The 23,859-nt window shown below is 36.6% G+C and overlaps 4 protein-coding genes across 14 annotated transcripts in view; 2 read left to right on the top strand and 2 right to left on the bottom strand.

Moving 5' to 3' along the window:
* The first annotated feature begins 5,488 nt into the window (after window positions 1–5,488).
* Window positions 5,489–7,285, top strand: gig2l (grass carp reovirus (GCRV)-induced gene 2l). The gene is made up of 2 exons (XM_073935347.1): window positions 5,489–5,562; window positions 5,766–7,285. The coding sequence occupies exon 2, from the start codon at window positions 5,774–5,776 to the stop codon at window positions 6,263–6,265; it is 492 nt and encodes a 163-aa protein (XP_073791448.1). The 5' UTR covers window positions 5,489–5,562; window positions 5,766–5,773; the 3' UTR covers window positions 6,266–7,285.
* A 7,496-nt stretch (window positions 7,286–14,781) lies between these two features.
* On the bottom strand, window positions 14,782–16,898 carry LOC566907 (Gig2-like protein DreN). 2 transcript variants are annotated; one of them, XM_005161194.6, is made up of 2 exons: window positions 16,803–16,898; window positions 14,782–15,644 (listed from the first exon to the last, which is right to left on the bottom strand). In XM_005161194.6, exon 2 carries the CDS (start codon window positions 15,575–15,577, stop codon window positions 14,939–14,941), a length of 639 nt encoding a protein of 212 aa, XP_005161251.2. In that variant the 5' UTR covers window positions 15,578–15,644; window positions 16,803–16,898; the 3' UTR covers window positions 14,782–14,938. The 2 variants fall into 2 exon arrangements, with proteins under 2 accessions (XP_005161251.2, XP_073791446.1); XM_073935345.1 differs by lacking the exon at window positions 16,803–16,898 and adding an exon at window positions 16,605–16,667.
* Window positions 16,899–16,992: 94 nt separating this feature from the next.
* Window positions 16,993–23,859, top strand: part of nectin1a (nectin cell adhesion molecule 1a) — a 54,884-nt gene continuing 48,017 nt past the window's right edge. For 3 of the 8 annotated variants that reach the window (XR_012396438.1, XM_073934206.1, XM_073934204.1), the window contains exons 1-2: window positions 16,993–17,159; window positions 21,967–22,057. Coding sequence is in view for 2 of the 8 variants with exons in the window: in XM_073934206.1 (XP_073790307.1) it covers window positions 22,051–22,057 (7 nt within the window). In the remaining 6 variants the exon portion in view is untranslated. 8 annotated transcript variants of the gene reach the window in all.
* Window positions 17,817–22,056, bottom strand: LOC137488811 (uncharacterized). 3 transcript variants are annotated; one of them, XM_073935346.1, is made up of 5 exons: window positions 21,804–22,056; window positions 21,445–21,669; window positions 21,118–21,172; window positions 18,712–19,044; window positions 17,817–18,617 (listed from the first exon to the last, which is right to left on the bottom strand). In XM_073935346.1, exons 2-5 carry the CDS (start codon window positions 21,481–21,483, stop codon window positions 18,514–18,516), a joined length of 531 nt encoding a protein of 176 aa, XP_073791447.1. In that variant the 5' UTR covers window positions 21,484–21,669; window positions 21,804–22,056; the 3' UTR covers window positions 17,817–18,513. The 3 variants fall into 3 exon arrangements, with proteins under 3 accessions (XP_073791447.1, XP_068072145.2, XP_068072147.2); XM_068216044.2 differs by lacking the exon at window positions 21,445–21,669; XM_068216046.2 differs by lacking the exon at window positions 21,445–21,669 and having other exon boundaries at window positions 21,939–22,056.

The following is a 23,859-nucleotide window of genomic DNA, read 5'->3' as shown; positions in this document are numbered from 1 at the left end:
TTGCCCTGCCGGCGCCACCCAGACGTCTTGCCCAGCCGGCTCCAGCCCGGCTCCTTGCCCTGCCGGCGCCACCCAGACGTCTTGCCCTGCCGGCGCCACCCAGACGTCTTGCCCTGCCGGCGCCACCCAGACGTCTTGCCCTGCCGGCGCCACCCAGACGTCTTGCCCAGCCGGCCCCAGCCCGGCTCCTTGCCCTGCCGGCGCCACCCAGACGTCTCGCCCTGCCGGCGCCACCCAGACGTCTCGCCCTGCCGGCGCCACCCAGACGTCTCGCCCTGCCGGCGCCACCCAGACGTCTCGCCCTGCCGGCGCCACCCAGACGTCTCGCCCTGCCGGCGCCACCCAGACGTCTCGCCCTGCCGGCGCCACCCAGACGTCTCGCCCTGCCGGCGCCACCCAGACGTCTCGCCCAGCCGGCGCCACCCAGACGTCTCGCCCAGCCGGCCCCAGCTCGGCGCCCTGCCCTGCCGGCCCCACCCAGACGTCTCGTCCTGCCGGTCCCAGCCCGGCGCCTTGCCCTGCCGGCCCCCCTCTGGTCTCCTGCCCTGCCGGCCCCCCTCTGGTCTCCTGCCCTGCCGGCTCCCCTCTGGTCTCCTGCCCTGCCGGCTCCCCTCTGGTCTCCTGCCCTGCCGGCTCCCCTCTGGTCTCCTGCCCTGCCGGCTCCCCTCTGGTCTCCTGCCCTGCCGGCTCCCCTCTGGTCTCCTGCCCTGCCGGCTCCCCTCTGGTCTCCAGCCCTGCCGGCTCCCCTCTGGTCTCCAGCCCTGCCGGCTCCCCTCTGGTCTCCAGCCCTGCCGGCTTCCCACAGGCCTCCAGCCCAGCCAGCTCCCCACCGACCTCCTGCCTTGTCTCCCCTGATAGACTCTCCCTGGGTCGTCCCTCCTGCTCCTCCCTGGTGTTCCCTCTCTGCACCCTGGACGGACCCTCCGGCTCCACCCTGGCTCCCTGCCGGGGCCCCCGACCCACTGAATCCACCCTGGACTGTCCCTCCTGATCCTCCCTGGTCTTGCCCTCCCATCCCTCCCTTGTTTGTCTTGTTGGGTCTGGCTTGGCTTCCCTCCCTCCCTCCCTTCATGTTGTCTTGCCTGTTCACCCCCCTGTCTTGTGTCTGTTGATGTTGCCTGTTTTGTTGTCTTCTAGTGTTTCTTGTCTGTCTCGTACCTTGTTGGATGTTCCCTTTAGGGACGCCAGGTGGCGTCCCTTTTGGGGGGGGCTAGTGTCAGGGTTCTGCCACTTTGGTCTTGTAAATTCTTGTTTTGGTGGCAGAGCTCTAACACTACTCAATGTCTGGTCCTGTTTCTGTCTCTGTGTGCGCGCGCGCCGTCGTGGGTGTACGCAGAGTGTGCGCGCTGCCACATGATGTGGCCGCGCACGCTCTGCGTCCCTCAGACGCGCACGCTCTTGTACTAGTGTTTGTGTTTGTTCTGTCAGCAGCGCGCTGCTTTATTCTCGGCGCCTCCGTCTAGTTGGTTTCAGTTTTGGTTGGCGCTGAGATGAAGCATGCGCATTGCTTATGTGTGAGCACACGGTAAGGTGTTTATCTATCGTGTGCTCGTGTCTTGCGTCTTTTGTCAAAGCACGTGGCTCGGTGTTTACATTGTGGTCACGTGCTTTTGTCGTGTGCTTCAGTGTTGTGTTATGCGAGCGCATGGCTTGTATTGTCTCTCTGTGTCATGCGCTCTCCCGTCTATTGTCTAGTCCCACCCTCCTTGTCAACCCATTATTAGTTAATTGTGTTCACCTGTGTGTCAATTTACTTTTTTGCTTTATATCCCCCTCATGTTTTCAGTCCTTTGCCAGTTCGTTGTCTACACTCCCCGTGGTCCTGCTCCAGTCTTGCCTTGTTCTTGTTGAGCCAAGTTTGTGTGTTTTGTTAATGTTTTCCCCCTCGGGGTAGTTTTTGTTTTGCTTTTTATTTTTATTTTATTATTAATAAATACCCATTGTTTCTTTGCACTTGAGTCCTCGCTCCTTTTCCCCACCTCAACCGTGACATTTGGGTGCTTCATGGCTAGATTCTTCCCCTCAAGCTGGTTTGCCATACTCTGGGTTTAAATCAGTCAGGAAAGATATATACACTCTCAGTAATAAAGGTACAAAAGCTGTCACTGGGGCAGTACCTTTTCAAAAGGTACATATTTGTATATTAGTGGTACCTAAAAAGGTATATATCAGTACCCAAATGCACCTAAAATGTACCTTTGAGGTACCAATATGGACTCTTCAGGTACAAATATGTACCTTTTAAAAAAAGTAGTGCCCCAGTGACAGCTCTTGTACCTTGTGGTAGCCGATGACTTTGCGGCAAAACTGCAGTGAAGTAGGTGTTTTGGCCTGTTTGCAGACTGAGCACCTTAATCTTCATATATTTTGAAATGTCTACCTGTTAATGTTCAATAAACTAAAACACTTGAGTTAATATTACACTAATTAGGCTATAAAGTCAGATCAAAACTAGTATGCTGCAACCTAATCACTTTATATTAATAATAAGATTTAAATACAACACAAAAACAAAAATATGATTTATAGTATTATATATATATATATATATTCCCTCGCTTACTCACTCACTCAGCTTGCTACCTTCTTACCAAGCCTTGCCTCAGTGAAATTAATTGGCAATTACTCTGCCACATGTAAAACAAATCAATTGTGTTAATAAATAGAAATTATATTGCAATTGAAAACATTACATTTAGAATGCAGGCTATTTTAAATACAATAAAATATAAAATAATAAAACTGTGCAATCAATAAACTTCTTAAAAAAGTTCTTTTTTAATATGCTTAAACAATAAATCCATTAGGCTACAGTTTTATAAAACAGCTCTTTAAAAAACATAAAATTATTTTAAAAAATGTTATTTTACAGATCAATGATCAGAAAAATAATTTAAAGTACAAAAACTCAAAAAAGAACATAATTGAGTATGAAGGTCATATCAGTGGAATATTATTGTATTAAATCATTGAATTTGAGCTTTCTAGTTCCTACTAATATTTTAAAATTATTAATAAAGTAATAATCACTCAGAATTCAAACAATCCTCAAATGTGTGGTGAAAATGTGTTTCTATTATATTCCTAAAATAGTGACTTCAGTTAAGAGATTTAACAGGTGTGATCTGTTACCACACTTGGGGTGATGCAGGAGGTGGGGAGGGTTGGTTGCATTATAAATTCTGTTATTACAGGGGCTCAGATTTAGCATGGATGAAGGTGACGTTTCTTCACCAATATCCACCAACTACTGCAATGTCCCCACCAATAATTTAATTCACTTAAAAAAATCCTGCTGTCAACATTAACCTATACATGCAGAAGGGGTTAAATCCCATTCGATACTCTAGTCATATACCATCCCCAAAACACATGATCATTGTGATTGGCTGACCCTTTCCCTGCTGTCATGTGAGAGGCTGTAGCTGCGTTCAGCGCCAAAACTGCGCAGGGGAATTTTCTTAAGCAAAGATAAGGTGTGTGAGGTGGGTGACACGCAAGTGAGCATGGAAGATCACAGGTCCCCACCAGTGTCAAGAGCAAACCTGCGCCTTTGTGTTACAATCCGCAAAGTACCGCGTAAGTACAGTGAAATAACGGTGTACTTTTCTGTACGTATTGTATATATTGAACGTGTAGGTATTAGGGAACAAACTGGGTAATAAGGGGGTAACACCCATATTCAACACGAAAATTACCGCATAAGTACAGTGAAATAACCATGTACTTGAAATTTCTGAATGTCTGGTTGTTACCCCCTTATTACCCAAGCATTACGGTTTGTTTCCTTATACCCACACATACGTTCATTATAGGCCTACTTACATTATACGTACAGAAACCAATGACTGTAAAAAATATGGACGACGCGACAGCCCTTTTTCCCATTGAACGCCTTGAGGGCAAAACGCCTGCTTGACGGGCACAAACTGTCGCAGAAGACTGCTGAAATTGGAGCCAGACATGCGCAGAAGGATTGTCTGATGGAGCCAGAGGAGGAGCCGCGAAAATGAGCAGAGTCGAGCTTCCAATCAAACGCTTTATGTAAAATCAACTACGCCCCCCGAACTTCTCAGCATGCGTTTGCTGTCATATCAACACAAATGGATGTAATAACGTTAACAAATATGAGGGTTTTATATATTCAATCGCGCCAGCTCCAGGCCGCAGCGCATAACTTACTCGCGGCGTCGCGGGCTGATTCCGGCTCGCATGCGGCAGCGCCTGCTCACTCGGCCGCCGCATCTGGCTCGATTGACTTGGGCTGGAATTGGGTAGTGAGTCCAGGCATCCGGAGTAGGTCCAGCAGAGGTAACATTAGTCAGTCTGAGCTCTAAGAGATAAGAGATAAGTCTTTGCTATCTGGGTGGCTAGGCGTGTATCAGCAAACTAATAAAGCCCGAAAAAAGCCCTGAACTTAGCGAATAAACAGTGTTCCACCAGGATCATGTATGTCAGAAACTATAGTTTACTGCTGAACTCATTTTGTCATGGTAAAATAACACAGAAATCGAATAATAACATTTCAGTCTACTTCAGTCTCCTGCCGAAGCTCAAACGCCGCGCTTTGAGAAACTGTCAATCACAGCTGTCAATCACGATGACACGCCCAGCATTAAATTACTGCTAAAAACAAACTGTTTACAAAAATGAAGATCTGCACCTATTTCAGCACAATAACCAGTGCCTTAATCGACCAGAACTATCTTTCGGGACATTTTATTGCAAGTGTAATAATTTTTTTTCTTTGGGCTCAAGTCTCCTTCATTAACACGGAGGAGGCGGGCTTTATGACTTGTACTGCAGCCAGCCCCCAGGGGGCGATCTAACAGCCGAAACCTTCACTCAAACGTAGGCTTGCGGCACACTTGACAGAAACGTACACTGTTATTTCACTGTACTTACGCGGTACTTTGTGGATTGCAAAAGAAAGCGTTGACTTCCTCTAATTGTCGCACTTACCCATTTTATTTGTATCCAGGACTGCCACACCTTTTTAAGGTTTGTTTTTGTTAGTTTGATGTCACATGAAAGCAATAATTCAAAGTGTTTACCTCATCTGTCTGAATACATCAGATCTATTATGTTAGTGTGCTTTTCAAAGATTTATGCAAACTGTTTTTGAATAGGTGTGGCATTTACAGGAAAACAGTCCTCTACGGCAAAAACAAAACTTACACGGGAACTTATTTAAGTATTACATTATTATAATATTTTTTACATCGATGAAGCATGTTTATAGGGCAGATTCTAACACTTAAAAGTTCACGTTTTAGAAGTTGGGATAGAAATTTGTATTGCACCAAAATATTTTATAACTGTTTGTATTAGGTCATTTCATAAGCTGTTTATTTCAGACTTTTCAATGTACTGAAGTTTTTGAGATATTGCCGTTTTAGTTTTATATTAAAAACAACAAACCAATTGCATGTAAAGTTTCATGCAACGTTTAAAAGTGAAAAGAAACTGAAACTCGTCCTTAAGTCATGGACACACCCTGACGGACATGTATTTATACCTGCATTCAGGAAGAAGAAATCAGTTTTAGAAAAGACATCAGAGGTAAGGCACAACTTTTACCTGTTGAAAATGTGTTTGGTCTTTTATAAAACATCCCCACAAATTTTGTAAAGTAGGCCTACTGATTTTTAATGCCAATAGAAGTGTATTTGTATTTGTCATTATGTATTTTCTATTCTCCTTTGCATGTCTTTGTTTCTGATTAGGCTGTTTGATTAAATTAGTAATTTCTGGGAATTGTTCAGGTGCAAACATGTTCAGGTGGGCTGAAGATGACTTGGGTGCTGGTGCTCCACCATGTCTTGAGAGTCACAGCCAACCAGCAGATGGCAATGTCTACATCATGTATCACGGCACTACCAGGGCGGCTGCAGACCAAATAAAAAAACAGGGGTTTTGCCAGTCTAAGGATGGTATGCTTGGACGCGGCGTCTACCTCAGCCGAGATCTACAGAAGGCCTCCAAATACCCTCTGAATCTGCCTGAGGAGCAGAGAGTGGTGTTGAGAGTGAGGGTGAATGTTGGCAAAGTGATAGTGATTAACCATCAACATCATCCACGGCAGAAAAACTGGCATGATCAAAAGTATGGGTTGGTGTATGACACTGCCTGGTGCCCTCCAAACTGTGGCATGGTGCGAAGCGGTCTTGAAGAAGATTGTGTTTGGGATCCAAAACGTATCCAGTTCATTGATGAAATCCGCCCACAAAAGACGTATTGTGGCTCTGGTGACCCTTATAAGTGAACCTTAATAAAATGTTCTACAATGTTGTTTGAAAACATTTTACCAGCTGTTGAAGATGAATATAAATAAAATAATCCTGATTGTAATACAAATATAAACAATGAATGTATTAAACATATCTTCACGCAAATATCTTTGAGTTAATTATTTAAAAAAAATGTATTTTCATGAAATAAAATGAATAGAAACACATTAATCACAATACACAATCCATCACCTTGAAATTATAAGGTTCTAGCAGCGTTCAGAATGATTTTGAGATATTGAGCTTCAAAGTTTTTGCATTCCATATAGCAAACAGTACGTGTATAACATTTGTTTTTACAATAAAAAGTATTAAAATGTTAACAGCTTATAAAAAACATCACATAATGTAAATAAGTTGTCATTTAATCAAATATGGTTGAAGTCAAAATTATTAGCACCCCTTAGATTTTTTTTTTCTTTTTTCAATATTTCCCTAATGATGTTTAACAGAGCAAATACATTTTCACAGTATGTCTAATAATATTTTTCCTTCAGAAGAAAGTCTTATTTGTTTTATTTTGGCTATAATAAAAGTTTTTATTTTAAAAAAAATCTATTTTAAGGACAAAATTATTAGTTTTTTTTTCAATAGTCTACAGAACAAACATCATTTTACAATAAGTTGCATAATTACCCTAACCTGCCTAGTTAACCTCATTGACCTAGTTAAGCCTTTAAATGTCACTTTAAGCTGTATAGAAGTGTCTTGACAAAGATCTAGTAAAATAATGCTTTATGTCATCATGGCAAAGCTAAAATAAATCAGTTATTAGAGATGAGTTATTAAAACTATTATGTTTAGAAATGTGTTGAAAAAACATTTCTCATGATCTCTCCATTAAACAGAAATTGGGGAAAAAAATAAACGGGGGAAATAATTTAGGGGGGCTAATAATTCTGACTTTAACTGTATGTCAATAACTCAATTTTGACAAAAATGTCAGATAGAACCTTATAATTCTAAGGTGATGAAACCTATACTGTAAAATAAAATGAATGGAAAACTGAAGTAAAACAGGTTCTGTATCGATCCTCTTTTCTTCCCCTTTTCCTATAGATCTTCTATTCATTATCAGTTTTCAAGTCTGATATAGATTGGTGTAAAAACTCATCAAGTCCAATTGAATTAAATCTGATATAGAAAGACTAAAGGGGTATATGTATATAAATATATGATGCAAATTCTTTTTTATCCCAACTATACTCTGCCAGTCTTGAAAAAAATGAATGAATTCATTTGATAAGAAACTTATACATATAGCACATTTCGTTCATTTTTATTAATAATGAAACTATTGTTGATAAATGCCTGCCCTATGCCAGATATTCCAGGAACTCCTTGTGTACATTATAGGGTGATGTTGGGCAGGTGCATGTTTTGTGCAAAAGACAGTACAAATAAATAAAAAACAGCTCACACCTAAACTATCTGAACACTTGTAAAAATAAACTTTACACTCATATTCAAAAGAAGAACAACGTATTATTGTTCAGCTGGTCATAAAACTTTGTGTGTGTGTGTGTGTGTGTGTGTGGATAATCCCTTCTTTCAGTGTTTTTTTAAACAATCATATGAATTCAATATATGTTGTTGGTAATGAAGAAAGAAACAAACTTAGAAAGATACGAACGACTCAATACTTAAAATCATATGACTGCCTGAATATGACCGATCAAGATCATAACAGAAGACACATCACATCTTATATCTTGGTTAACTATAGAATTACAAACATTCATGCAATTTTTCAGTTATCACAAAATGATCATAAAATGGTCAAATAAACTTTATTTACGGCTCTAAAAAGATTTTTTAACTTAGTAACTAGGATGTTCGCAGTAAGTCTTTCTTATTTTAATTCACATTAAAGCAAATGTTTTATAATGAACTGATCTGATCTCTCTGAGCACATCAAATCCATTGTGTTTTACTAATTGTTCATTGGTTTATTCAGGCATCTTAAGCATGCAGATACTTTACTAAAAGGAGAGGCATTTACAGGAAACCAGCAACTGTCTTCTACAGCTCAAATGAAACTTACACTGGAAATTAGTTTAAAATGAAAATGGTTGGTAGAGAATGTTTAATTAGGCAGAACCTATCAATTATCAATAATATTTTTTATTTAATAAAACAGAGAGCAGTGCAGCACCAGCTTTCTTTATAATAGTTTGACAAAGATTACACAATAATGTTCACCTACAACTTATCAATATTGGATGTGAGTGGAAATTTAAAGTATAAAGGTTGTTACTTTTAGATGCTGGAGAAAACCAGAATACCAGGGTTCTGCCAAAAAGTCTTTTAATCAGTCTAAAAAGATTTCTTTATGATCACATTCCAGAAATGTTGTATGTGAAAGTTTATTGCAGAAATACCAGGTAACAAAAAATGAAAAGAAACCGAAATTCATTTGAGCAGTTTACGTCATGGACACACCCAGATGTGCATTTATATCTGCTCTCAGGAGGAAGAAATCAGATTTAGATTAAAGGAGACATCAGAAAGGTAAGTTGTGACTTCAGCTTGTTTGGTACTTTTGTCTTAAGGTTGATAAAGCCTAAAAAGTTAATGCCATTTTAAGTGTCATTATGCCCTTTGAAAGTCAGTCTGCTAGTCAAGTTTTGAGTTTCTGTTATTTAAAAATTTGATTTGTTCAGGTGCAAACATGTGGGCTGAATATGACATGGGTCCTGCTGCTCCACCATGTCTTGAGAGTCACAGACAACCAACTAACGACAGTATCTACAGAATGTATCACGGCACTACCAAAGAAGCTGCTGAAAAAATAAAAACAGAGGGTTTTCGTCCATCCTCTGATGGCATGCTTGGACCTGGTGTCTACCTCAGCCGAGATCTAGAGAAGGCCTCCAGATACCCTCTGAACGTACCTGAGAAAGACCGAGTTATTCTGATGGTTAAAGTCAATGTTGGGAGAGTGAAGAGGATTGACCGCCAACGTCATCCACTGCAGAAAACCTGGCATGATCATGGGTATGACACTGCCTGGTGCCCTCCAAACTGTGGCATGGTGCCAAGTGGTCTTGAAGAAGATTGTGTTTGGGATCCAAAACGAATCACAGTCATTTATGAAATACGCCCAAGATCACTAGAGCATTTAATGTTGATTCACCTAAAAGATTTTGACAAAGTCTTTAATTGAATTGTTTTCATTACATTTTTTTTTTGAAAATGTTGCATGTTAAATTGTCATGTGATTTTAAATTTTAATCATTGTAATAAAAGAATGAAGAATAATTTACTCCAGTTGCACAGTTGGAAGAAGACAAAAGGTATTACATCTAGCATGAAAAAAATTAATTATAAATTGTGCAATATCTGCTTACTTTAAATGTTTTTAGATCAAAACGGACACCATCTTACGTTTTTATTTGGTATGGATTTCTCAGCAACACAAAGGTAATGACATTATAAATTTCTTTGCTTGCAAGACTGATAATATTAGAGACAAAATCAGTACCAACCATCTGCAACATCATTGTGGTAATTAGTGTACTGTAGTATCTAAAGAAAACACTTCAGCCCTTTTTTAGGGGAGGAAGAACTGTTTAAATCAATAGGTTAAGACTTACAAATCAACAGCATATCATATGCTACATCATATACATTTTTCCTTTTAATCTATTATAAGAGATGATGTTTATGGAGTAGTCCATATTGTTAAGTTAATGAATATATATTGTGTTATAGGGCCATTTTTGTTTTGTTTTGTTTTTAACAAGAATGGTTCTATATAAGCACTAACTTTCAAAGCACAAAAATGGCCCTCATCAGGCGTACAAATGACCTTCTCTACTAGTATTATTGAATCTCAGTGCTGCATTTGATAGTTACAACATTCTCCAGGATAGGCTTGACAATTGGTTTGGCATTACTAGGACGTTGCATTGTCATGGTCCAAATCACACCTATCTGACTGATCAGTTTGTAGAAGTGAGTGAAGGAGTATCATATCGATCACAGATTCATACCAGAGTACTAATAAGATCAGTTCTTGGATCATTACTTTTAACATATGTGCAGGAAGATATTGAAAATATATAAAAAAACACAAAAATGTTTTTCCTGTTACACCAATTATAGCCTGAAAATCTCCTAAAAGACCAACAATATGTTCAAATTCCCTAAAATTCACCCTGTTCATTATTATTGACAGAATCTAGGGATTGTACAATAGAAAAAAAAAATATAAACATATTTTGTATAGGAATTAAGGAACTGTATTATTCACAGAAGTGTTAATAAAAATTCACACAAAAAGTTAATAAAATGAAATGTAAATTGCAGGAAAATAACAACATAATAGTTTAAAATATATTCTATAGTATGTTTTTGTCCTGGGCGTCACAGTGGCGCAGTAGGTGGCACAATCTCCTCACAGCAAGAAGATCGCTGGTTCGAGTCCTGGCTGGGTCAGTTGCCATTTCTGTGTGGAGTTTGCATGTTCGAGTGGGTTTCCTCTGGGTGCTTCGGTTTCCCCAACAGTTCAAAGACAAGGTACAGGTAAATTGGGCAAGCTAAATTGTCCATAGTTTGTGTGTGTGTGTGAGTGAGAAAAAGTGTGTATGGGTGTTTCACAGTGTTAGGGCTGGAAGGGCATTCACCGCGTAAAACAAACAGTATGCTGGATAAGTTGGCGGTTCATTCCGCTATGGCAAAATATTAATAGAGACTAAATCAATTAATAAATTAATGTTTCTGACCTTAAATTACAAGAATTACAAGAAAAATAAATGACAATAATTTGACAATGAACAGATTAGAAAAGAAAAATACGTGCAGTTTAATAGGTATGAAGTGCCTTTATTTATTTATTGTTTCTCATGTATTTATAAGATTATACTTTTTCTTAATTGCACCAACGTTAAAACAACTTACAATCTTATTCAATTAAAGAGCAGTTATTATTAATTTAACACTGTTAATGAGAACAAATTAAAACAAAAGATTACATTCACTGTAATGTCTTTTATTTTAGTGATGCAGTTAGCAGAGTTTCACTACATTTGTAAATTGCAGATTCTTTACTTTTCACTTTTACTTTATTTATAAAGCGCAATAAAACAACAGGTGTAGACCAATATGCTGTACATACAGTTGAAGTTAGAATTATAAGCCCCCCTGAATTATTAACCCAGTTTAATTTTTTCCCGTTTTCTGTTAAACAGAGAGCACATTTTTAACACATTTCTAAATATAACAGTTTTAATAACTCATCTCTAATAACTGATTTATTTTATCTTTGCCATGATGACAGTAAATAATATTTGACTAGATATTTTTCAAGACAATTCTATACAGCTTGAAGTGACATTTAAAGGCTTAACTAGGTTAATTAGGGTAATTAGGCAAGTTATTGTATAACAGTGGTTTGTTCTGTAGACTATCGAAAAAAATATAGATCAAAGGGGTTAATAATAATGACCTTAAAATGGTGCAAAAAAAAAAAAGAAAAACTGCTTTTACTCTAGCTGAAGTAAAACAAATAGGACTTTCTTCAAAAGAAAAAAATATTATCAGACATACTGTGAAAATGTCCTTGCTCTGTTAAACATCATCTGGAAAATATTTAAAAAAGAAAAAAAACTCAAAGGGGGCCTAGTAATTCTGACTTCAACTGTACCTTAGGTTAAAAAATTACCAAAAAAATAGACAAGATATAAAACAGCATACAGTACAACCAACATAACACAAAAAACATTGAATGCATACAGCAGAAACAAAGATAGGCAGAATCAGATCAGTGTCATTTCAATTTAAAAGCTTTTTCTCAGAGATGTTGCTTGAGTTCCTCTTTGAACAAGGACTCATTAGAGAATGCTCTAATACATATAGGGGCCTATTCCACTTTTTAGGACCTACAGGAAAAGGCCTGATCTTCTTTTTTCTTAACTTGGATCTGGGGACTTTTAACATTTTCTGGTTCGACGACCTTAAACATCTGCCAGATATTTTAACAGTAATAAGATTAGAAAGATAAGGCGGTGACTGACCATTCAATTCCTTAAAAACAAAGTAAAATGTTCTATTGAGGGCGACGCAGTGGTGCAGTAGGTAGCGCTGTCACCTCAAGGCAAAAAGGTCACTGGTTCAAGCCTCGGCTGGGTCAATTGCCATTTCTGTGTGGAGTTTGCACGTTCTCCTCCAGGTGCTCCGGTTTCCCCCACAGTCCAAAGACATGCGGTAAAGGTGAATTGGGTAGGCTAAATTGTCCGTAGTGTGTGAGTGTGAATTAGTGTATATGGATGTTTCCCAGAGATGGGTTGCAGCTGGAAGGGTTTCCGCTGCGTAAAACATATGCTAAATAAGTTGGCAGTTTATTCTGCTGTGGAGACCCCTGATTAACAAAGGGACTAAGCCGAAAAGAAAATTAATGAATGAAAATTCTATGCTAATTTCATACTAAAACATATTGGCAACCATTTTAGGGAGCACAGGATGGGGGTAATGTGTTCAAATTTACGGGAGCCAGTAAGAAGCTTAACGGCTGCATTTTCTACCACTTGTAGGCAATTATATAACCTATATAAATTGAGTTACAGTAGATGAAACAAATATGTACAAAATGTCATAGGAATTTTAGCTGTAAAATATGGAAGGAGTTTGACTGGAAGATGAAAATTAGGTTTTTCAGAGTTCCATTAGTGGTCGCCAAATTCAATAGTTCTATACAAATAGAACAATGCTGGAGAGATTGTGGAGAAGTGGGAGACTATGTTCACATATTTGGGAATTTCCCAAAATACAAGTGTATTGGCAGGAGGTTAACAGGGAGATTAGTAAAGTTTTAGGATACGACATACCAATGCACCCAATATTCTTTTTGCTTGATGGCTTTCCCCCTGATCAATTCAGTAAGTCACACCTTTTTGCACTACATATATTATTAATAACAGCGAGGAAGATAATTACAGTGAACTGGATGAAGACCTGCCAACCTACTTTGACAGAATGGACACAGGCTGAAACAGATATACAGTTGAAGTCAGAATTTTTAGCCCCCTCTGAATTTTGTTTTCTTTTTTTTATATTTCCCAAATGATGTTTAACAGAGCAATGACATTTTCACAGTATCTCTGATAATATTTCTTCTTCTGGAGAAAGTCTTATTTGTTTTATTTCGACTAGAATAAAAGCAGTTCGTAATTTTTTAACACCATTTTAAGGTCAATATTATCAGCCCCTTTAAGCAATTTTTTTTCCCAATAGTCTACAGAACAAACCATTGTAATACATTTGAGCCAGCTGATGGTTCAAAGACAATTGCCTCAGTCTTCTTCTCATTTAGTTAAAAAAAAAAAGTTCTTTGACGTCCAAGCATTAACCTCTGACAGACAGGTTCATCACAAAAAATATTTAAGGTATATAAACACCAAGGAAAAAGTAATTTTAAGGCAAGACTTTCCAAGATATACAGAAATGTAAGTGACACATGCGAGCGATGCCATTCTGCTAAAGCAGATTTGGCTCATATGTTTTGGGCATGCTCTAGACCAGGGGTGGCCAACCCTGTTCCTGGAGAGCCACGTTCCAGCTGATTTCAGTTGCAACCCATATCAAACACACCTGCCTGTAATTATCACGTGATGTTCAGGTCCTAATTAATTGGTTCAGGTGTGTTTGATATGGGTAGCAACTAAAATCTGCAGGAACGTGGCTCTCCAGGAACAGGGTTGGCCACCCCTGCTCTAGACTGTTCGATTATTGGACAACTATTTTTAAAATTCTGTCCAAAGCATATAATAAAGACATTAGGCCTAGCTTTGAAATGGCTATTTTTGGAGTACTTGAACAAGATACAGTCATGTCCAATAATTATCAAGACGCTTATGCCTTCACGTGTCTTATGGCTCGGATAAGAATATTGCCTGATTGGAAATCAAGTAATCCACCTTTATTTTCACTCTGGTTTAGTTATATGATGCGGTTTTTAAGATTGGAGAAAATTAAATACTCTCTAAGAGGATCTACTAAACGTTTTTATACAGTATGGAATCCAATGAACTCATACTCTGAAAAAGGCCAAACACTTCCCCCAAACTAAAAGGTAATTTAAAATGTATATGCTTATAAGGATAATGCAATTAAACTCAATGGGCAAACATTACTGTTAAATATCTCCTAATTGTAAAAATAAATCTCTGTGGCTATGTAAATATTTAATTTAATTTAGTATTATTTTAATTAATTATTTTTTTAATTTATAAATATTTTTTGTTATTATTTTTTATTTTTTAATATTTTTATTTTTGTTTATTTATTTTATTTTTCTCTTTCAAGGGGATGGAGGTTGTTCATGAGGGGAAAAATGTAACAAAAAAAGAAAAAGTCTTGTCAAATCTTTATATGTAATAATTCACCTTGTTTTTCCTTCCAATAAAAACAATTTTAAAAAAATTAAATCAACATTAGCCCACCCCCCACCCTCAAATAAAAAAAAACAGTAAAAAAAAGAAAGAAAAGAAAGTAGTTTTGAAAGATCATGTGCAAATTTAATGACAACAATCTAATTGACATACATTTCTGCACTGCCGAGTTTAAAAAAATATATATATCCTAAAATAATTTCTCAGCATCACCTCACAGATATAATCAATTAAGTAGTTTGGAAATATGAGCACCTGTTACTTCCTATTTCTTTGGCAACCATGTTTTTTCATGAAGGGGCAAACGGATGCCCTACAGGACCAGCATTTCTCCATCTTGTGCTTATCCGGTGTTTGCATCCCACAGCCCTTACACAGCTTCACATCTTTCTCATTCGGGTCCTGCGATTGGCTTTTCTGCTTTATGAGACTCTCCAGGGAAGCCTTAGTACTGGGGTCTGTGCAATGGGCTATACCAGTCACAGTAATTCTGTTTGGGTCCCAAACACAATCTTCCTCAAGTGCCACAAAAGAGCCAGTGGCAGGTAACCAGGCCGTATCATATCCGTTCTGATGCCATGATGTCCTCATGTTAAGACTTTGGCTGTCAATCCTCTTCACTTTACCAACTCTCACTCGCAGCTTTAACACGACTTGGTCATTGGGAGCACATGCTGGGTAACCCATTGCTTTGTTGATGTCTCTACTACAGTAGACTCCGGGGCCCAGAGTTCCACCAGAAGAGGGACGAAACCCTGTTGTAATGATAGCTGGGGCATTGCTTTTGAGAGTCCCGTGGTACATAATGTAGCCATGATTCTTTTTGGGTTCTTGACCTGGCTTAAGGTGCTTTGATTTATCACAATATGCCTCCCATCCACTGAATTCCACCGGCATTTTTGCAATTGTCCGACAATTTATGAAACCAGTAACCTTTGGATGCTCCGTTTAGAGACTGCGGTTCCTACACAACACAAAACATTACTGGATTTACAGTCAAATTAAAAGTAAAAATGCATTGAGCTGTTGTCCATGAGTTATAATGAAGTTGCTTTATGATAAAGTTGGGATTATTTTAGAGCAATAACAACAGGCAAGTACAACAGATAGAAATACAAACAGATGGAAGGACAGCACAAACAATACAGATACTACATTTTTGCAACAAGAGAAATATGACAATTTAAAAAAGTAAGAGAGAGCATATGAAAAATATTACAAATTAATGCAGAATATTAAACGAAGCAAATGTTTTATACATTTTAACTGCGTTCTTGTTATCAGACTCTGTAATGGTTTTCAAGTATAGTTCCAATTCTCGTTTAAAAAATACATTTGGTTTACGTGGAGTATATTTATACTTATGTATAAAAAAAAAACTTCCAATAAATAAAATGAGGTTACTTTAATTAAGGAATTGTTTTTCTTTAATGTAAAACTTCAAAATAATATGTCTACAGCTGAAAGAAAAATCACCACAAACATCTTAGACAATTAGAGTATTCACATCAGACCAGAAAAACTTGAAGGAACATTCCCAAAATAGTTGGGAATTATTTGTTCTAAAGTGTTTTATAAAATAAGTGTTGAATAAAAATCTAACTGTCGAGTATAAAACCTCAAAATAACCTTAAAAGCTTCAGTTAGACGAGAAGAGATAATTCCCACACTGCTCAACCACGATTATGTTCTCAGTCTTTTATTACTGAAAATAAATATTTCTGCCATGTCAGTTTATTAAGATCATCAGTTTTATTGGCAGCAAAAACAATAATGCTCAGTATCTCGGAAGACGCCGAGCTGATATAACACGAATCTACACTTCCGTTTAAAATTGTAGTTTTACAAAACCAGCATTACCATTTATACCATGTTTTAGCTGCAGCATATTTATATTAAATTAAGATAAAAAAAATCCACCAACCTTTGTGTTGTCACTGTACCTAAACTTAAACAGAGAACGCCACTTTTACTTCCTTGATGACGTAACACAAAACACTTTCGCTTTCATTTTAATCACATTGTGGATATATGCATATCATATTATACCAAACAGGCTTCTTGTATAAAGTTGTAATTTTTCGACATTCTAAAGGTGCTTTAAGCGATGAATAAATGTTACCTATATTGTCCTACAAGTCCCCGAACATTGAGATAATTGTAAACACACTGGGACGTCAGTCAGTCGTGTAAAAGTGGGCGTGAATCGCGATCAGGTGCTTTGGCTGGCCAATCGGAGGGCTTTTGAGAAGCTTTCTGCCTGTCAATCATTTATCCACCCGCCTAAGTAAGTCCAAAAATGGGCAGCCGGAAGCCTTAAGCGCGAACCATAAAGATGCAGAGACCAAAATGCAACAGCTGCGGGGGAAAAAAAAGACGAGGTTGAACATTTTACAGTCTCTGGGCTGAACATGGGAGCAACTGAAACAGAACAGGAAAACCTCTGCTTGAAAATAGACGTTGAGTACCTGCTTCACAGGTAATGTTGGTACGAAGAATTAATTAATTAGTCAATCAAGTTTAGTCCTTCTTTATCTGTAAACTAGCCACTAAGTTGCCTCACCTGCGTCTGAAATCAGATTCATTGACTATGAAGGCCTCCTAACGTTACTTTAGTTTGCAACCACTTTAAATCCACACAAGATGCTCAGCTAAAATTATTGTAACGTTAGTAACTTTCCTTAAACTGTAAACAAATTCAAGTCTAATTCTAACCATTAGGCCACATTGCCCCTTTAGTATTAATGTAATAATCTCCGTGTATAAAAGTCAGCATGTTGTCAATAAGTGACTACTGCTTCGCCATGATCTTGTGGTGAAATGTCAATTGTTCTTAATTTTTCCCATATTTATGTTTTTGCCCTCTATATATTAGGAACATTTGTGATTTTGGACACTGCTCTAGTCTAGACTTTTTTGCATTTTTATTTAAACATAAGGTGGCTCGCTTTTTTGTTGCTGAGGAAATAGCCATCTGATTGGCGTAAAATATTCAACCACAGTTCATTTATTTCAACTATAACAGATGTCAACATTAGTTTAAAGTAAAATGATCTTTCTCAAACTACATTGTAGTCTTGTTAACTTATCGCTAGCTGTTTTTGTCATTATCTGATTACTGACCAAAAACAACAAATTCTGTTGTTTAATATGTTGGTTTATTTTATTCCATGAATGAAACAAGGGCAGAAACAACAGTGACAGACATGATTAAAGATACATTTTCTGATGGCATTCAGAAGATGGCATCGATACCTTTTCAAAACAACTGATCAAAATGGAACTATTTCGCAAGCTAATGTATTTTTGTTTTCACACACGCATTAAATAATGTACTAGGTAAACAGACTAAAACATTTATAAGCATTTTGTGTGTGCTGGAAAAAATATAACTGTGCAAATACATTATGGAATTGATTTACTTGATTACTTTACATACAAATGCTTATACAGAGTAATGACAAAAAAAATTGTATTATGCGTTTCACTGAATGCACTGATGGCACAGTCACATTATTAACATTATTGTCAAAAAAGGCTGTTTGGTAATTTTTCTAAGTAGCAATACATATGTTTGACAACTTTAGCCTTTTTCAACACTGTTTGTATCAGTCAAGAACCTAAAAAACTCTTTAACTTAATGCACACTCGACATGTGCTTGGCTAGACACGAAAAAGGTGTAAAGTAATCAATACCATCATAGAGGCAGCAACTGGTACTTACTTTATAGTAAAGGCAGAGCACGTAGATCGAAAAGCAGTTCTAAAAGTACTCAAATATGCTGAGAAATCTAAAGTAACACTCTGCTGTATATACTGCAACAGATTGTGTATTAAAAAGCTTCCCATAGTTGTATGATGCACACAGGGAGCAGAAGACTGAGCCAAGGATAACCCAGCAGAAACACGCTGATGGCAGAGCAGGGCTCGATACTGCCTGGAAATCAAAAACAAATTCAGGGTTAGACAGAGAATATTTTAATTCAAGATTTATATAGTGATGCTGTAAGGATTGATCTCAGCTGCTGTACCTAATTCGACAAATAGCGTCCTCTGGACCTTAGTTACTTTGCAAATGAACGTTGTATTCTCAGCGATGGTGAAGCTCATAATGGTGAGCCTGAAGCCGTATGGTTCAAGTTCTGTCACAAAGGTGTTGTGCCGAAATCTGGGTTCAGGCATGATTCCAGAAATGTTGGTATTTATGATGATCTCCTTTTGGCCTTTGGACATGGAGAACTCAAAGTCCGTGTGGAAGCTGTGTTTGGGCTCCAGAGGGCAGTCCACTCTGAGGTCATTATCCTCCTCTTGACAGACTGTCATGATGCTCTCGTCATCCTGACACAGCGCTGGGGTCATCAGAACTGAAGATGAGATATAAAGGAGTCTGTTATTTAGATAGTTGATGTGTCTGGCTGATACTTTTAAAAAGGTTCTTCAAAAGAAAAGTTTCCCAAAAATGCTATTGTGTCATCATTTACTAAGTCCTGTGCCATAACAAACCTGCCCTGTTAACAAATTCCTGGCAGAAGTTCCCAGCAACTTACTGTAAATCCATTACAGCTACAATACTGTATTTACATTTACAGTATTGTTTATCTTGCTCAACACAGTTTTTACAGAATAGTATGTATCTTTACTGTAGAATATACAGCAATTTAAACAATTCAACATTAAAATACATAAAATTGTCATACAACAAAACAGTTCACCTTACAGTTAAATACTTTTTTAATTTACAAAAACAGTAAGTTAACAGTGTGACTATTTTTGTGATAAAAAAGGGTGAGTTATTGACTAATGACTTGTATTCGATATAACCAAAAGATTTATAAAAAATAATAAAAAAAACATGTTAAATGGAAAATAGGTTCAAAGATAAAAAAGATGAGTTTGCACACAACAAAACAATAGCATATAGCTTTTAAAATCAAAGTATTCTTATAGTATATAGATTTTACAAACGATAAACTTTTTATTCCTAAAAATCTTAATAAATAAATTGATGACATATTAAAAGACTATCTAGGCATCATCAGCCGAAAATGCGAATAATTTTTATTCCAAATCTTTATACTTACAATCAGCAGGATTGACCAAGTGTCAGTAATGCAGTAGACCCTTTTAGAGACATTTTTAAGCATTCAAAATATAGTGCAAAAAATAATATTCTCATTTTATTTATATATTTTAATACAGTTCAGACTAATATGTCTTTTCATTTTTACATGAATATGTATCTGTAACACTGAATGACAGCATTACCTTATTTGTTATTTCCCACATATTTTGACATTTTATTTTTAAAAAGAATATGCTCTCTTCTCATATAAAATTATTTAAAGAAATTAATGTAGCAAATTAAATGGGACATCTCATCTTAAACCTATATATTTATTGTGTTTTTATTCATAGAACTAGAAACAATTATTTAAAAAATATACAGTTTTATTTATAGAATACATAAATACAGGGGAGGAAAATAAGTATTGAACACAGAAAAACTTTTCTCAGAAAACATATTTCTGAAGGTGCCGTTGATTTGAAATTTTCCCCAGATGTTGGTTACAACCATAGAAATCCATATATGCAAAGAAAACAAATATTAGTTTACAAATTAAGTTATGTGTAATAAGACGAAATGAGGCAGGGAAAAAGTATTGAAAACATGAAGAAAGGAAGGTGTAGAAAGTCAGTGAAAGCCCAGAAAGCCGCTGAAATTTCTCAGTAGTTCTTCAGCAACCCTCTGCCCTTCCTTATTGTAAATTAATATTAGCTGCTTCAGTCTAACATCTACGTTATCAGGATGATCACCTGACTTGAATCCAATAGAAATTACAAAATATAGATCAGATTTGATAGACGAGACCTCAAGAATTTACATTCTGTTGAAGTCTGTGAAAAACTCACAGCTGAGCAATTCATGTGACTTCATTCTCTATATGAGGCGTCTTTAAGCTGCCAGCACCAAAAAAAAACTTTTATGTAAAGTATTAAATGCATTTCAGTAGTTCAATACATTCTCTTTGTGTCATTTCATTGTTATTGCACATAACTATTTTTCCACATTTTTTCAGTTTTGTTTTATTTTTATGATTGTATTGTTTGGATTTTTACCAAAATCTGGTTCAATTCCATGTCAACAGCTCCTTTAGAAATATCATTCCCAGGAAAAAACATGACATGTTCAATACTTATTTTCTCACTGTACATATTAATTGCTGCCTTGTACTTTTACATGTGTAATGAAAATAAAGTAGAATCTAATCTGAGTTATGTTAATTCTATATTTTATGCTATTATCTGATAATTTACATTAGAGTTTAAAATAAAACCATCACATATGGCAGTATAGAGAAAAAAAATTCATGAATTGTTAAATGTTAAGATGGTTTCTTATAAGCAATATATATAAAACATATTAATCATCATCTTACCTCCCAGGACAAGAATCCACATAAACATAGAGTAAGATGTGTTCATCACAAAACTCTAAGTAGAAAAAGAAAGAACATGGTCAAAACATATAAGCACATGTATTTTTATTACATTTCAATTGTATTATTTCACTACATTATAGCACTGTTGTGTTAAAATAACCAAAATAATTAAGAGGATGCCAGATCATGTGAAGGTCTATATAACCTTCCTGTTTAAAGCAGTGCTCCTTAAACTGTCAGCTTTGCAATAAATATCTAATCTACAAAATCTAAATTCAGATACAGAATAAAATGACTGAGAAGTAAACCGACTGTTAAACAGACCTGTATTTTAAAATGTTTAGACTTCTCCATGTTGACCATCCATCAGACTGTGTTCTGCAGATAGCAACAGTGCTGTAGCTCCACCTAACTGTCCCACACAGCACTTCACCACTGCAGTGAAATGCAGCAACCCCTCCCATCTGTGCTGCGCTCATGCAGTGTTTCAGACCAAAACATAGAAGCACACCAGATATACCCATGTTTGTCTAATAATTGTCCATTCACCTACCCACAAAAAAATAAAATACCCCAATGAGAATCACAAAGACCTTCTATGGCCTTCATGAACCCAAAGTCTTTCTTTAAGGCTAAATCGACAGCATGCAACATTTGGCATGCAGTACTCTGACAGGATGTACCTTATTTTTCATATTATAAAAGCTGATCTCTGTGTAATCCTCAGTAACAGGCCAAATCGTATTATGAAATCCTGTGATAGTATTCTTTTGTTGCCCGAGCAAGCATGACATCATCTTTTGACATCAGATGTTTACCTTTATGGTTGTGCTGTTTTAATCCCAGGCTGTGATGCTTTTCCTTTGGCATGAAGACCCTTTCCGGTGATGTATAAAGCTTTAGCCGTGTGAAGAGTGGAGGGGAGAGAGGATGTCTGGTAGGAGAGACGGAAAACGGTTTGTCTCCCCCTTTTGAAAGTACTAGAAAATGCTATTTTGCCAACATTCACCATAGAGTTCCTATATACTTAGAAATGTAGAGCATTTGAAAGTTCAAAAGATCAGCATTTGCTTAAATAAGTCAGATTTTGTAACATTACAAATTTCTTTATTACACTTTAATGTATTTTTAAATAAATTATATCATTCATTTATTTAAAGATCACATGCACAACCTTTCATTGTACAGTAGTTTTCTTCAGTAATTTGCACAGTGTTTATCACATAATTCAACAAACATCACTTTACAGCAGGGATGTCAAACTCAATTCTTGGAGGGCCGCAGTCCTGCACAGTTTAGTTCCAACCCTCCTTCAACACACTTACCTGAAAGTTTCAAACAAGCCTGAAGGACTCAATTAGTTTGATCAGGTGTGTTTAATTAGGGCTGGAACTAAACTGTACAGGACTGCAGCCCTCCAGGAATTAAGTTTGACATCCCTGCTTTACAGCATTAATTATGAACCATCAATTGTATTTAAAAAAAAAAAGTCAAAATAATTAATGATTGCTCCTGGTTAGTTTATGAATAAATTAGGGCTGGGCTGATAAACGATGTTATATTGAATCGTGATAAACTTTGTCAGTAACAATAATAAGCACTGGACTTTTTTACTTTATATTTATAGAGCCAGTCACACAACAGAAACATAAAACAATGAGAATCTAGAAGTGTGGATATTAAACATGCACCGAATTTTCAGCTACCAAAAATAGGTTATGCTATTTATTGGACACTCTAATTTGTGGCTTCAGTCATTGTTGGGATAGTCTTTTAAATCTGGATGCATTAACAATTGATATCACAATATACACTAGCGGTCAAAAGTTTGGGGTCAGTATTTTAAAAATGTTTTCAAATAAGCTTATCCTGCTCACCAAGGCTGCATTTATTTAATCAAAAATACAGTACAAATTGTAAAATAGTGAAATGTTTTTGCACAATAAAATAATTGTTCAAAAGTAGTTCATAATTTAATTAAATCATTTATTCCAGTGATTTTAATGATGAATGTTCAGCTTCATTACTTCAGTCTTCAGAGTCACATGATCTGCAGAAATCCCTCTAATATCAATAATAATAATAATAATAATAATAATAATAATGGTAATAGTAATAAAAGCATGACTGGAGTGATAATTACATTTGAAACTACGTACAATAAGTAATAAATAAATATTTAATATATAAGTATTTCACAATAAAAAAAATTGTTTATACATTTAATAAATGTCGCTTTGATGAACAGAATAATAAAAACCACATGAAAAAAACTGACCCCAAACTTATCACCTTAGTGTATATAGTTATTGTTTAATATGGAAAAAAATTAGTCCAGATTGCATTTTGCCATATTGCCAAGCTCTAAAATAAAGGTATAAACTACTCTGTAAAAAGTGACTACTTAAATCCATTGCCTTAAAAGTGACAAGTTAATTTTACTTTAAAAAGTGTACTGTAAGTAATTATGTTGTATCTTACAACTGTTAAGTTCACTTACCTTAATTGTTTAGAATTACGTACTAGGCATGGGACAATAACCGCTTTCAAGGTGTACCACGATTCAGAAAAATCAAGGTTTTAAAACCGGCAACATTTTTTGTCATACCGTTCCTATACTGTATATTTAAGTTTTTTTTTTTTTTTTTTTTTTTTTACATTTTTTAACAACCACTTCATTTAGATTTTTAGCCTTTTAAAAGCACAGGCAGAAAAAAGTTCTCTTTCTGTGATTGGTCA

The sequence above is a fragment of the Danio rerio genome, chromosome 21 (genome assembly GCF_049306965.1).
Source record: "Danio rerio strain Tuebingen ecotype United States chromosome 21, GRCz12tu, whole genome shotgun sequence".
NCBI classification, from domain to species: domain Eukaryota; kingdom Metazoa; phylum Chordata; class Actinopteri; order Cypriniformes; family Danionidae; genus Danio; species Danio rerio.
This window is presented reverse-complemented; position numbering and strand designations above follow the sequence as displayed.